Source organism: Bombina bombina, chromosome 3 (assembly GCF_027579735.1).
Source record: "Bombina bombina isolate aBomBom1 chromosome 3, aBomBom1.pri, whole genome shotgun sequence".
NCBI lineage: Eukaryota > Metazoa > Chordata > Amphibia > Anura > Bombinatoridae > Bombina > Bombina bombina.
In genome coordinates, this window is record NC_069501.1 from 463,123,031 (window position 1) to 463,139,291 (window position 16,261).

The 16,261-nt window shown below is 44.9% G+C and overlaps 1 protein-coding gene across 9 annotated transcripts in view; it reads left to right on the forward strand.

Annotated features, from left to right (window-relative positions):
- The window catches only part of PLEKHA6 (pleckstrin homology domain containing A6), a 300,893-nt gene that overhangs the window by 210,531 nt on the left and 74,101 nt on the right, over positions 1-16,261 (forward strand). For 6 of the 9 annotated variants that reach the window (XM_053706697.1, XM_053706698.1, XM_053706700.1 and 3 more), the window contains 2 exons: positions 6,540-6,715; positions 15,630-16,046. In XM_053706697.1, the coding sequence (XP_053562672.1) occupies positions 6,540-6,715; positions 15,630-16,046 (593 nt within the window). The remainder of the gene's footprint in view (positions 1-6,539; positions 6,716-15,629; positions 16,047-16,261) is intronic. The other 3 variants (XM_053706706.1, XM_053706699.1, XM_053706705.1) reach the window with 1 other exon arrangement.

A 16,261-nucleotide genomic window follows, 5' to 3' on the forward strand; every position in this document is an offset into this window, starting at 1 on the left:
GGGGTTTCCTCAGTCTGTCAGTGTCACACACACAAGAGAGGCTCCCTCAGTCTGTCAGTGTCACACACACAGGAGAGGGGCTCCCTCAGTCTGTCAGTGTCACACACACAGGAGAGGGGTTTCCTCAGTCTGTCAGTGTCACACACACAAGAGAGGCTTCCTCAGTCTGTCAGTGTCACACACACAGGAGAGGGGTTTCCTCAGTCTGTCAGTGTCACACACACAAGAGAGGCTTCCTCAGTCTGTCAGTGTCACACACACAGGAGAGGGGTTTCCTCAGTCTGTCAGTGTCACACACACAGGAGAGGGGCTCCCTCAGTCTGTCAGTGTCACACACACAGGAGAGAGGCTTCCTCAGTCTGTCAGTGTCACACACACAGGAGAGGGGTTTCCTCAGTCTGTCAGTGTCACACACACACAGGAGAGGGGCTCCCTCAGTCTGTCAGTGTCACACACACAAGAGAGAGGCTCCCTTAGTCTGTCAGTGTCACACACACAGGAGAGGGGCTCCCTCAGTCTGTCAGTGTCACATATAAACAAAAGAGAGAGGCTTCCTCAGTCTGTCAGTGTCACACACACAGGAGAGGGGTTTCCTCAGTCTGTCAGTGTCACACACACAGGAGAGGGGTTTCCTCAGTCTGTCAGTGTCACACACACAGGAGAGGGGTTCCCTCAGTCTGTCAGTGTCACACACACAGGAGAGGGGCTCCCTCAGTCTGTCAGTGTCACACACACAGGAGAGGGGTTTCCTCAGTCTGTCAGTGTCACACACACAGGAGAGGGGTTTCCTCAGTCTGTCAGTGTCACACACACAGGAGAGGGGTTTCCTCAGTCTGTCAGTGTCACACACACAGGAGAGGGGTTTCCTCAGTCTGTCAGTGTCACACACACACACACACAAAGGAGATGGGCTCCCTTAGTCTGTCAGTGTCACACACACAGGAGAGAGGCTCCCTCAGTCTGTCAGTGTCACACACACAAGAGAGAGGCTCCCTCAGTCTGTCAGTGTCACACACACAAGAGAGAGGCTCCCTCAGTCTGTCAGTGTCACACACACAAGAGAGGCTCCCTCAGTCTGTCAGTGTCACACACACACAAGAGAGAGGCTCCCTCAGTCTGTCAGTGTCACACACACAGGAGAGGGGTTTCCTCATTCTGTCAGTGTCACACACACAGGAGAGGGGTTTCCTCAGTCACTCACACAGGACACACATAGAATAGGGGTAATTAAAGTTTGTCAGTCTTACACATTAGTGGTGCTCCCTTAGTCTGTCCTACACTCAGGTGAGAGGTAACCTCAGTCTGTCAGTATATATATACATCAATGTTTTGCTTCTTTTCTGATGGCATTAAGGTGAAAGAAGCAGTTATTACACTATGTGGTTCAATTATAATTGTATTAAGGTCAGTCACGCATGTGAACACTGTCCAGCTTTGTGTCACAAAACTGTCAGTTTAACACACTGTAGAGAGGCTCCCTCAGTCTGTCAGTGTCACATACACACACACACAGGAGACGGGCGTCCTCAGTCTGTCAATGTCACACACACAGGAGAGGGGCTCCCTCAATCTGTCAGTGTCACACACAGAGGAGAGGGGCTCCCTCAGTCTGTTAGTGTCACACACACAGCAGAAAGGCTCCCTCAGTCTGTTAGTGTCACACACACAGCAGAAAGGCTCCCTCAGTCTGTCAATGTCACACACACACACACACACACACACACACACAGGAGAGAGTCTCCCTCACCCCATCAGTGTCACACACAAACACACAGCATAGAGACTCATTCAGTCCGTCAGTTTCACACATACAGGAGAGAGGCTCCCTCAGTCTGTCAATGACACACACACACACACACAGGAGAGAGGCTCCCTTAGTCCATCAGTGTCTCACACACACACACGAAGCATAGAGACTCCTTCACTCTGTCAGTGTCACACACACACACACAACATAGAGACTCCCTCACTCTGTCAGTGCCCCACACACAACATAGAGACTCCCTCACTCTGTCAGTGTCACACACACACACACAACATAGAGACTCCCTCACTCTGTCAGTGTCACACACACAGCATAGAGACTCCCTCACTCTGTCAGTGTCACACACACATAGGAGAAGGGCACCCTCAGTCTGTCAGTGTCACACATACAGGAGAGAGACTCCCTCACTCTGTCAGTGTCACACACACAGAAGAGGGGCTCCCTCAGTCTGTTAGTGTCACACACACAGCAGAAAGGCTCCCTCGGTCTGTCAATGTCACACACACACACACACACACACACACAGAGGAGAGAGTCTCCCTCACCCCATCAGTGTCACACACAAACACACAGCATAGAGACTCCTTCAGTCCGTCAGTTTCACACATACAGGAGAGAGGCTCCCTCAGTCTGTCAATGACACACACACACACACACAGGAGAGAGGCTGCCTTAGTCCATCAGTGTCTCACACACACACACAAAGCATAGAAACTCCCTCACTCTGTCAGTGTCACACACACAACATAGAGACTCCCTCACTCTGTCAGTGTCACACACACGGCATAGAGAATCCCTCACTCTGTCAGTGTCACACACACATAGGAGAAGGGCACCCTCAGTCTGTCAGTGTCACACACACACAGGAGAGAGATTCCCTCACTCTGTCTGTGCCACACACACAACATAGAGACTCCCTCACTCTGTGAGTGTCACACAAACACAGACACAGCATAGAGACTCCCTCACTCTGTCAGTGCCACACACACAACATAGAGACTCCCTCACTCTGTCAGTGTCACACACACACACACACACACACAAAGCATAGAGACTCCCTCACTCTGCCAATGTCACACACACACACACAACATAGAGACTCCCTCACTCTGTCAGTGTCACACACACAACATAGAGACTCCCTCACTCTGTCAGTGCCACACACACAACATAGAGACTCCCTCACTCTGTCAGTGCCACACACACAACATAGAGACTCCCTCACTCTGTCAGTGTCACACACACACACACACACACACACACACAAAGCATAGAGACTCCCTCACTCTGCCAATGTCACACACACACACACAACATAGAGACTCCCTCACTCTGTCAGTGTCACACACACAAAATAGAGACTCCCTCACTCTGTCAGTGTCACACACACATAGGAGAAGGGCACCCTCAGTCCGTAATTGTCACACACACACACACACAGGAGAGGCTCCCTCAGGCTGTTAGTGTCTCACACACACACACACACACACACACTGTAGAGGGGCTTACTCAGTCTGTCAGTGTCACACACACACACAGCAGAGAGGCTCCCTCACTCTGTCAGTGTCACACACACACAGCATAGAGACTCCCTCAGTCTGTCAGTGTCACACACACACAGGAGAAGGGCTCCCTCAGTCCGTCAGTGTCTCATACACACACACACACACACACACACACAAGAGGCTCCTTCAGTCTGTTATTGTCACACACACAGGAGAATGTCTCCCTCAGTCTGTCAGTGTCACACACACACACAGGAGAAGGTCTCCCTTAGTCTGTCAGTGTCACACACATGAGAGAGACTCCCTAACTCTGACAGTGTCACACACTCACACACACACACACACACACACACACACAGGAGAAGGTCTCCCTCAGTCTGTCAGTGTCACACACACACACAGGAGAGAGACTCCCTCACTCTGTCTGTGCCACACACACAACATAGAGACTCCCTCACTCTGTCAGTGTCACACAAACACACACACAGCATAGAGACTCCCTCACGCTGTCAGTGCCACACACACAACATAGAGACTCCCTCACTCTGTCAGTGTCACACACACAGCAGAGAGGCTCCCTCAATCCGTCACTGTCACACACACAGGATAAGGTCTCCCTCAGTCTGTCAGTGTCACACATACACATAGGAGAATGTCTCCCTCAGTCTGTCAGTGTCACACACACACACACACAGGAGAAGGTCTCCCTCAGTCTATCAGTGTCACACACACACACACACACACACAGCATAGAGACTCCCTCACTCTGTCAGTGCCACACACACAACATAGAGACTCCCTCACTCTGTCAGTGTCACACACACAGCATAGAGATTCCCTCAGTCTGTCAGTGTCACACACACACACAGGAGAGAGGCTCCCTCAGTCTGTTAGTGTTTACACACACTGTCAGTGTCACACACACACTGGAGAGAGACTCCCTCACTCTGTCAGTGTCACACACACACAGCATAGAGACTCCCTCACTCTGTCAGTGCCACACACACAACATAGAGACTCCCTCACTCTGTCAGTGCCACACACACAACATAGAGACTCCCTCACTCTGTCAGTGTCACACACACAGCATAGAGATTCCCTCAGTCTGTCAGTGTCACACACACACACAGGAGAGAGGCTCCCTCAGTCTGTTAGTGTTTACACACACTGTCAGTGTCACACACACACACTGGAGAGAGACTCCCTCACTCTGTCAGTGTCACACACACACACACAGCATAGAGACTCCCTCACTCTGTCAGTGCCACACACACAACATAGAGACTCCCTCACTCTGTCAGTGTCACACACACAGCATAGAGATTCCCTCAGTCTGTCAGTGTCATACACACACAGGAGAGAGGCTCCCTCAGTCTGTTAGTGTTTACATACACACACACTGTCAGTGTTACACACACAAGTATAAAGAATATTCCTGTCTCCAATTTCTTTAAAAGACCTTTATTTCATATAGGGTCCTGAGTAGAAATTACAACGTTTCAAGCCTCAACAGGCTCTTAATCATGACTAAGAGCCTGTTGAGGCTTGAAACGTTGTAATTTCTACTCAGGACCCTATATGAAATAAAGGACTTTTAAAGAAATTGGAGGCTGGAATATTCTTTATACTTGGATTGACTCGGACCTGGCAAGTCCTTTATTCCGTGCTCCACTACAAACAGAGAAGGTGTGCTGTTTTTCTAACCTTTTGATGATCAAGAGTGTCACACACACACACAGGAGAGAGACTCCCTCACTCTGTCAGTTTCACACACACACACACACAGCATAGAGGCTCCCTCACTCTGTCAGTGTCACATACACAAACACACACAGCATAGAGGCTCCCTCACTCTGTCAGTGCCACACACACAACATAGAGATTCCCTCACTCTGTCAGTGTCACACACACAGCATAGAGATTCCCTCAGTCTGTCAGTGTCGCACACACACAGGAGAAGGTCTCCCTCAGTCTGTCAGTGTCACACACACACACAGGAGAAGGTCTCTCTCAGTTTGTCAGTGTCACACACACACACACACACACACACAGAGGAGAAGGTCTCCCTCACTCCATCAATGTCACACACACAGCAGAGAGGCTCCCTCAGTCTGTCAGTGTCACACCCACAGGAGAAGGTCTCCCTCAGTCTGTCAGTGTCCCACACACACAAGAGAAGGTCTCCTTCAGTCTGTCAGTGTAACACACACACAGGAGAAGGTCTCCCTCAGTCTGTCAGTGTCACACACTCACACACATACACACACACAGGAGAAGGTCTCCCTCAGTCTGTCAGTGTCACACACACATACACACACACAGGAGAAGGTCTCCATCAGTCTGTCAGTGTCACACACAACACACACACATAGTAGAAGGACTCACTCAGTCTGTCAGTGTCACACACACACACACAGGAAGAGTCACTCAGTCTGTCAGTGTCACACACAACACACACACACACACACAGGAGAAGGACTCACTCAGTCTGTCAGGGTCACACACAACACACACACACAGGAGAAGGACTCACTCAGTCTGTCAGTGTCACACACAACACACAAATGCACAGGAGAAGGACTCACTCAGTCTGTCAGTGTCACTTACAACACACACACACAGGAGGAGTCACTCAGTCTGTCAGTGTCACACACAACACACACACAGGAGAAGGACTCACTCAGTCTGTCAGTGTCACACACAACACACACACACACACAGGAGAAGGACTCACTCAGTCTGTCAGTGTCACACACAACACACAAATGCACAGGAGAAGGACTCACTCAGTCTGTCAGTGTCACTTACAACACACACACACAGGAGGAGTCACTCAGTCTGTCAGTGTCACACACAACACACACACAGGAGAAGGACTCACTCAGTCTGTCAGTGTCACACACAACACACACACACAGGAGGAGTCACTCAGTCTGTCAGTGTCACACACAACACACACACAGGAGAAGGACTTACTCAGTCTGTCATTGTCACACACACACACACACGAGGAGTCACTCAGTCTGTCAGTGTCACACACAACACACACACACACAGGAGAAGGACTCGCTCAGTCTGTCAGTGTCACACACACACACACACACACACAAGAGAAGGGTTCCCTCAGTATGTCAGTGTTTTACAAGGATAGGGGATATTTTAGTCAAAAGAAAGTATGTATGTTTATCTCTGTGGCTATGCATGTTTTGTTATGCCCTTGTTTGTTTTCCTTTTGTCCTCTCACCTGTCAATGGCTCTCATTCCCTCAGGTGACTGTGTGCTGTGTGGGGGACGTCTCTCTCCATAACTCAGCCACTGTCTCTCGGCAGGCGGAGCACGCTGGAATAAGAACATATTTCTTCAGTGCGGAGAGCAAAGAGGAGCAGGAATCCTGGGTACGAATGATGGGGGAAGCATCACAAGTCCAGAATCCACCAACTCCAAGGTCAGTGAGATTTTTATATAAAATGTTTAGTTATGCGTAATGACACAGCTTTGCAATAAAGTTTCCGTATTTATTTTGCCCCCTTGTCATGTCATTTAGCTCTGCAAAGTTTGGATTTTCTAATTCTTAGAGTTGAAAAGGCATCCTGCTGACTTATCAAGGCTAACCGTGCTACATATATTTGCCTAATTGGCTTCAACTGATAACAGCAGCAAAACAATGCATTTTATACTAACATTATAACCATGGCTAGCCTTGTTGTCTGCAGACTCAATCCAGGATTGGCTTTTCCAAATAAGGCAAATGGTGGGTGGAGTTTGCCTATTAAAAAATTATGGCAGCGAATGAGATGTCGATTTGTTTTTAAAATATTAAGATTTGGCTAATATGTTGTTCTTAAGAAACACAACAGAAATGTCTTGTACTGACAAGGGTTTTACTGTCACTTTTATGTCCTTTTTAAAATTAAAGGGACATGAAACCCAAATTTTTTCTTTCATGATTCAGATAGAGAATACAATTTTAAACAACTTTCTATTTACTTCTATTATCTAATTTGTTTCATTCTCTTGGTATCATTTGTTGAAGGAGCAGCAATGCACTAATTGTTTCTAACTGAACTCATGGGTGAGCCAATTGCAATCGATATACAGTATATATGCAGCCACCAATCAACAGCTAGAGCCTAGGTTATCGGCTGCTCCAGAGCTTGCCTAGCTAAACCTTTCAGCAAAGTATAACAAGAGAAGGAAGCAAATTAAATAATATAAGTAAATTGGAAAGTTGTTTAAGATTGTATTCTCTATCTGAATCATGAAAGAAAAAAATTGTGTTTCATGTCCCTTTAAAATGTTTTTGTCTACCAAATCTCCATTTTTATATAGCCCTAAGGAATGTTGTGATGCTTGGAAACGAGAAGCATAACCATCATACAGCATTAGAATGTGCATTACTGAAACAATGAAAACCCTAAACAAATAAACTATGAATATTGTATTATAATATGTGGGAACATAGTTGTATGTGTGTTGTTAAATTGATATATTACTCAATTTTGTTTCTTATTGTGAATATGAAAGTGCAGCAGTTATGTGTTAATTATGAAAAAAAAGGTTAAAGGGACAGTCTACTTGAAAATTGTTATTGTTTAAAAAAAATAGATAATCCCTTTATTAACCATTCCCCAGTTTTGCATAACCAACACTGTTATGTTAATACACTTTTTCTTCCTAAGATAGGGAGATTCCATGACTTCATTCCTTATGATTTGGAAATACAACACCTGGCCACCAAGAGGAGGCAAAGACACCCCAGCCAAAGGCTTAAATATCCCTCCCACTTCCTCATTTCCCCAGTTATTCTTTGCCTTTTGTCACGTTAGGAGGTGGCAGAGAAGTGTCAGAAGATTCGGTGAGTCCTGAAAAAGGGTATCTGCCCTTCGACATAGGACTGGAGTTTTAAGTAGTCATGTCAACCTCTCAGTGAGAGTATTGATGAAGGTTAGAGTCTGGAGATGCAGGGAAAGTTTTTCTGCGAAACCATCCAGACTACTGTTAACAGCAATCAGTGTTGACACATTTCACTGCCTGCTTTTTCTCACTCAAGTCCATGTCAGGAGTGCTGCAATAAGACTGTCACACTTGAGAGGCTGTGTTCTGTTCCACAGCATGGATCCTGGAGGTAAGATTGTTTCAATTTTTACACATAAAACGCTATAATAAGGGTCACAGTCTGGCTTCTTTATACCTTTATGGGATCCAGGGTTAATATCCTCTGAAGGGGGTTTATTGAACAGTTGGGGTTAATTAATCAGTATATTAATTATTTACATGCTGCTTTGTTTGATTTTGTTCCTGGGGTGATATACTTAAGTATTTGCTGTACTTGTAATAACAGGGGAAGTACTGTCTTGCACTCCATGTGACCGGGTGTGGTCTATGTTCAGGTCCTCCATTCCGGCTGAGACTTGAACTTGAGGAGAGCGTTTCCTCTGTTAACTGTCTGGGTCTAGGAGGTGGTGAGTGCCCCAGCCATTGGGAGTATAAAAGTGCAGTTTTCTATAATAAAAAAGTTTTTATTTGTGTCCTTCTGTGGGTATAACCTGAGCTATGGAGGACTCTGACATGTTAGAAGGTACTCCTTTGTACTAAATCATACCTGTTTTTTTTTATTGTGAGGAACCCATGGTTTCCCCGCCCACTCAATTATATTCCACATGCCTTAACACCATTATAATGTCTAAGAAGGAAAACAAGCCTGCTAAGGCTTTTATTCCGTCTGAGCCGTCTACCTCTCAGGACTTGGTGTCCCGTGAGATTACTACCCTTGCTACATTATCCACTCCACATGCAGTTCCCCGTAGCACATCTAATCCTCTATCCTGAGGGGGCCTTCTTCCTGCGGACTTTGCCACGCAGTTACAAACGGCGGTGTCTGCGGCTCTCAGTGCATTACCTCTCTCTAACAAACGCAAGAGAAAGGTTAAAGGGACATAAAACAATTTGGGATAGAGACAAAAAATATAATATGTACTTTAATTACTTTACCTGCAAATTTATACTGCAGTGCCTCGCCATTAACCCTTTCTTTTCAGTTTCTGAATTGTAAAGCTCTAACTCCCCCCACACATTTACTTCTATGACTGTATCTATGTTTATTGTTCTTTTGCTAAAATGCAAAAGGGAATAGGGATTATGGAGCATGCCTAGAAGCTGTAAACTCAGTTGAAATACAATACCTGTGTCTAAACACTGATAAGAGGGGTGGAGTTAGCTGCTCCAGGCAGTTTAGCTAAGTAATGCATTTTGCTTTTTTTTTTTAAATTATTTTAAAATACTTGCCAGCAAGTTTTAATTTTTTTTTATGCAAACTATTTTAAATTAATTAGCCCTTTTAGGATATGCACAGATCTCAACCTGTTTTATGGCACTTTAAACATAGCTCTTCTGACCCGGAGTCATCTAAATATTTATCAGATTTAGCTATTATGTCCCAATTATCCGATGATGAGTTTACCTTTGTAGGTTTAGATTGGGAACTTTCCTTTAGATTTAAAATTGAGCACTTGCGTTTTTTATTAAAGGAGGTTCTGTCTACTTTAGAGGTTCCAGAGGCCGCGCTGCCTGAAGAACCTATGATACCTAGTTTCGACAGAGTTTACAAAGACAGGAAAGTTCCTTTGACTTTTCCTGTGCCGGTTAAGATGGTGAACATTATTAAGAATGAATGGGAAAGAATTGGTTCTTTCTTTTCCCCCTTGTCTACTTTTAATGTTATTCCCAGTCCCGGACTCTCAACTAGATTAGTGGAGCTCCATTCCTAAAGTGGATGGTGCTATCTCTACGCTTGCTAAACGTATTACTATACCTCTTGAGGATACTTCATTGTTCAGAGAGCCGATGGATAAGAAAATGGAAACCTTTCTGAAAAAGGTGTTTCAACATACGTATTTTTGTTTCAATCGGCGGCTGCAGTTGCCGGAGCGGTTCCCTACTGGTGCGACTCTTTGTCTGAACTCATTGAGGTGGAGTCTCTCCTCAAGAATATTCAAGACAGAATTAAAGCTCTGAGAATTGCTAATTCTTTTATCTGTGATGTGAACATTCAAATTATTTGCCTAAATTCAAAGGCCTCTGACTTTGCAGTCCTAGCAGCCGGACACTCTTGTTGATGTCTTGGTCTGCAGATATGACTGCTAAGTCCAGACTCCTTTCTCTTCCCTTCAAGGGAAAGATTTTATTTGGTCTAGGCCTGAACATTATTATTTCTACGGTTACCGGAGGCAAGGGTGCCTTCCTACCGCAAGATAAGAAGAACAAGTCTAAGGGACAACAATCTTCTAATTTTCATTCTGACAAATCCCAACGACAACAAGCCTCCTCCAAACCCGAGCAACCCAAGAGTACTTGGAAGCCGGCTTAGTCCTGGAATAAATCCAAGCAGAATAAGAAGCCCGCCAAAAACAAATCGGCGAAGGGGCGGCCCCCGATCCGATTGGATCGTGTAGGGGCAGACTTTTTCAGATGCCTGGTTTAAGGACATACAGGATCCGTGGGTCCTGGAGGTGGTATCTCAGGGATACAAGATAGGCTTAAAATCTTATCTGCCAAGGGGCAGATTCCTTCTCTCGAATCTGTCTACCAGACCATAAAAGAGGGATGTGTTTATAGGGTGCGCTCGGGATCTATCCTTCTTAGGAGTTGTTGTCCCGGTGCCTATCGAAGAAAGAGGTTTGGGGTTTTATTTAAACCTTTTCGTGGTCCCAAAGAAGAAGGGAAATTTCCGCCCAATTCTGGACCTAAAGTGCTCAAACAAATTTCTCAGTGTCCCTTCCTTCAAGATGGAGACGATAAGGTCCACCCTTCCTTTAATTCAGGAAGGCCAGTTTATGACCACTATAGATCTGAAGGGCTCTTACCTTCATGTTCCAATCCATAGGGAACAATGTCAGTTCCTGAGGTTTGCATTCCTGGACCAGCACTTCCAGTTCATTGCCCTTCCGTTTGTCCTAGCTACTGCTTCAAGAATCTTTACAAAGGTTCTGGGGGCTCTTCTAGTCATTGCCAGAACTCAGGATATTGCAGTATCCCCATACTTGGATGGTATTCTGGTGCAAGCACCATCCTTTCGAGTTGCTGAAGAATTCTCAGAGTCCCTTCTCAGTCTTCTTCGATCACATGGATGGAAGATAAACTTGGAAAAGAGTTCTCTTATCCCAAGTACCAGGGTGGAATTCCTGGGTACTATAATAGACTCCATATCCATGAGGATATTTATAACCGACCAGAGACGTTGCAAGCTAACTTCGGCATGTCTTGCCCTCCGGACCTCCTTGAGTCCCTCTGTGGCTCAGTGTATGGAGGTGATTGGTCAAATGGTGTCCTGCATGGACATCATTCCTTTTGCCAGGTTCCGTCTCAGACCTTTACAACTGTGCATGCTGAGGCAGTGGAATGGTGATCATTCAGATCTGTCGCAACAGATTGTATTAGACAGCCAGTCAAGAGAATCGCTCTCTTGGTGGCTCTGTCCAGTTCATCTGTCCCAAAGGACATGCTTCTTAAGACCACCCTGGGAGATTGTAACTACGGACGCCAGCCTATCCAGATGGGGAGCTGTTTGGGGTTCCAGGAAGGCGCAGGTGTTGTGGACTCAGGAGGAGTCCTCCATCCTGATCAATATTTTGGAACTACGGGCAATTTTCAAGGCCTTGAAGGCTTGACCACTTCTGGGTTCGTCCCAATTTATCAGATTGCAATCAGACAATATAACCTCGGTGGCTTACATCAACCATCAGGGGGGAACAAGAAGTTCCTTGGTGATGAAGGAAGTATCTCAGATTCTGGAGTGGGCAGAGGCCCACAGCTGTTCGCTGTCAGCGATCCACATTCCGGGTGCGGACAAAAGGGAGGTGAATTTTCTCAGCAGGCAATCCTTCCGTCCAGGGGAATGGTCTCTCCATCCCAAGGTGTTTTCAGAGATATGCAGCAAGTGGGGGAGGCCAGAGATAGATCTCATGGCGTCCCGTCTCAATACCAAGCTACCCAGGTACGGGTCAAGGGATCCCCAAGCGGATCTAATAGATGCACTAGCAGTGCCCTGGAGGTTCAAACTCATAAGCCTGATGAAACATCCACTGGTTGGATGAGAAACGCGTTGCTAGTGTTTTTATATATTTTAATAAAGTACGTTTTATACACCTATCTACCTTCTGGACTTTTGGGAGTTCCTGTTTTCACTGGATATCAGTCTACTGGGTGACTGTTTGATCCCAGTCTGCTTCTAGTGCACCAAGGGAGGTGCATTATAAAATATGAGTATATTTACCACCATATACTCCTTCAATTGTTCATACAATACTAGGCCATATTGGCACTGTATCTGTTTATTCTCATCTACAGATTGCTGATCAACCATTGGAGGTCAGTCTGCTGGGTGACTGTATATGATCCCAGACCGTGTCATCTACACCACTAGGGGTGTCTCACCAAATGTGAGTGTGTTATTACACTGATATCTGTTATTATTTACCAAACAATATTGGGCCATGTGGCGCTTCTGTCCTTTTTTGTTGTCTTCATATATCTTTCTCCTCCATTACTGCTTCTTCCTGGAGTGGTAGACCTACATCAAGTAGGAGAGGGTATCAGTAATCCTGATTGCTCCATTGTGGCCACAAAGGACGTGGTTCGCGGATCTAGTGGGGATGTCCTCATCTCCTCCGTGGAAGTTACCTTGTCGCAGAGACCTGCTGATACAAGGTCCATTTGTTTATCAAAATCTAGATTCTCTGAGGCTGACTGCATGGAGATTGAACGCTTAGTCTTAGCCAAGAGAGATTTCTCTGGGAGTCTCATTGATACGCTTATTCAAGCTTGTAAACCAGTTACTCTGCTTATCTACCTCAAGGTGTGGAGGACCTAGGTATTCTGGTGTGAAGAGCGTGGTTTTTCTTGGCACAGAATTAAGGTTTCCAGGATCTTATCTTTTCTCCAGGATGGGCTGGAGAATGGACTTTCTGCTAGTTCCCTGAGGGGACAGATTTCGGCCCTGTCGGTTTTATTGCACAAGAGATTGGCTGAGCTTCCAGACGTGCAGTCCTTTGTTAAGGCTCTGATTAGGATCAAACCTGTGTTTAGATCTGGGGCTCCTCCTTGGAGCCTAAATCATGTTCTTCAGATTTTGCTACAAGTTCCGTTTGAGCCTCTGCATTCCATTGACATTAAATTGTTATCTTGGAAGGTTCTCTTTTTATTGGCCGTTGCCTCTGCGCGCAGAGATTCTGAGATCTCTGCTTTGCAATGTGAGCCCCATTATCTGATTTTTTATGCAGATGAGGCAGTTTTACATACTAAATTAGGTTTTCTTCCTAAGGTTGTGTCAGATCGCAACATCAATCAGGAGATTTGGGTTCCTTCCTTGTGTCCTAATCCTTCTTCATCGAAGGAACGCTTACTTCACAATTTGGATGTGGTTCGCGCCTTGAAGTTCTATCTTCAGGCTACTAAGGAGTTTAGACAATCTTCCTATTTCCTGTTTGTTTGTTGTCTATTTGGGGAAGCATAAGGGGCAGGAGGCTACTTCGACTTCCCTATCTTTTTGGTTAAGGAGTGTCATTCGCTTAGCTTACGAGACAGTGGAACATCGTCCTCCTAAGAGGATAACGGCTCATTCCACTACAGCAGTGGCTTCCTCTTGGGCCTTTAAGAATGCAGCCTCTATGGATCAAATTTGTAAGGTGGCTACCTGGTCCTCCTTACATACTTTTTCAAAATTTTACAAGTTCGATGTTTATGCTTCGGCTGAAGCAGCTTTCTGGAGAAAAGTTTTGCAGGCTATGGTGCCCTCATAAAAGGGTCCACCTCTTCTTTTTTGTTCCCTCCGGTTATTCAGCGTCCGCTGGAGCTTAGGTATAGTTTTCCCAACAGTAAGGAATGAAGCCGTGGACTCTCCCTATCTTAGGAAGGAAAACATAATTTATGCTTACCAGATAAAGTCCTTTCCTTCCTGATAGGGAGAATTCACGACCCCCGCACGTTTTTTCTTGTCTATGGGTGGTCCCCTGTTATTTATTTTATCTTTTGGCACTATTTATACCCTAATGTTTCTCCTACTTTTCCTTGTTCCCTCGGCAGAATGAAGGGATATTTAAGCCTTTGGCTGGGCTGTCTTTGCCTCCTCCTGGTGGCCAGGTGTTGTTTTTCCTAACAGTAAGGAATGAAGCCGTGGACTCTCCCTATTCGGAAGGTAAGCAATTTATCTGGTAAGCATAAATTATGTTTTTACTTCTGTGATTACCTTGTTTCTAAGCCTCTGCAGACTGACCCCTTATCTCATTTCTTTTGATAGACATGTATTTTAGCCAATCAGTTCTGACTCATAAATAACTCCACGGGATTGAGCACAATGTTTTCTATATGGCGCATAAGAACTAGCACTGTCTAGCTGTGAAAATGCCCTGAGATAAGAGGTGGCCTTCAAGGGCTTAGAAATTAGAATATGAGCCTACCTAGGTTTAGCTTTCAACAAAGAATACCAAAAGAACAAAGCAAATTTGATGATAAAAGTAAATTGGAAAGTTGTTTAAAATTGCATGCCCTATCTGAATCATGAAAGTTTAATTTTGACTTGACTGTCCTTTTAAGTAAAAACTGTTATAATTTATTGTAATACAAGAACATACATTAAAAAAACAACAACAAAAAAAAACATTGCAACTGTAATATATTTTGGAAAACAATAATTCTTTAAAGGGACATGAAACCCATTTTTTCTCTTTCATGATTCAGATTGAGCATACCTTTTTTATCAATTTTCCATTTGATTTCAATTACCAAATTTACTTCATTATTTTATTACCAATGCATTACTGGGAGCTAGCTGAACACATTGGTAAGCCAATGACAAGAGGGATATATGTGCTGACACCAATCAGCAGCTAGCTCGCAGCTATTGAGCATACCTAGGTATGCTTTTCAACCTAGCCTACCTAGGTATGCTTTTCAACAAAGGATGCCAAGTGAGCAAAGCAAATTAGATAATAGAAGTGAAATGGAAAATTGTTTCAAATTGCATGCTCTGTCTGAATCATGAAAGAAAGTGTTTGGGTTTTGTCTCTCTTTAACGAAGATAAATTATACAGCAATGCAAGTATGGATTAAACAAATATATATATTTACTAGCTACATAGATGATGTCGTTTCCTGGGGGACAGGTTAATGTCTCATCCAATTTTTAGCAGCCATTTTCTACAGAGTTTATAGTTAAAAAGGCAGCAGTTTTGAGGAAATATAGCTTAGGACATGGATATAGTTCCAAAAATAATGAAGTAATTTATTATTATAATATATTATAAAAGCCTAGCCTATATGGGATTGCACAACTATTTTAATTTTATTTTTTATATGTTATACAGGTTGGAAAGACAAGACAGTGAGAATATACCACCAATGAAAGACCGTGACCCAGAAACACGGAGCCGTGGGGAGGGAGATGGCAGAGGATCAGACAAGCTGGAGAGGAGATTGGAGAGCAGAAAGGAACCTCTAACTAAAGTCAATGGGATGGGGGCTCCTACTGATAGACCTTCTGACTTAGAGCCCCCAAGACACCTTCCAGAGGGTGAGCGTCCCCCACAACCCAACGGATGGGGCTTCATGCCTTCTCCAGGGAGACCAGCCAGCACTGCCTTCCCAGAAGGAAATGGGCAGAGGCGTGGGAACCTCCCCCGTTCATATCCAGAGAAGGTGGCACAGAGGCAAAGTTCTATGTCACAGCTTCAGCAGTGGGTCAACCTGCGTAGGGCTGCAGCACCCACAGAGGAGGTACAGAGGTGAGAGGGACACATGTATAGAAGAGGGATGGGCAAGACATGTTTAGCTAGGCTTTAGATTACTTCTGGCTCCTAGCTTTTTCTTAAATATTTTACATATTTATATGCAGATACCCTTGTCTATTTTTTTTTATTTATAATTTTCTTAGTATTTTTACTGGCATCTAAATTTTAAACAAATGTGTCAATCCTATAACCAAGCATACATGATCTGT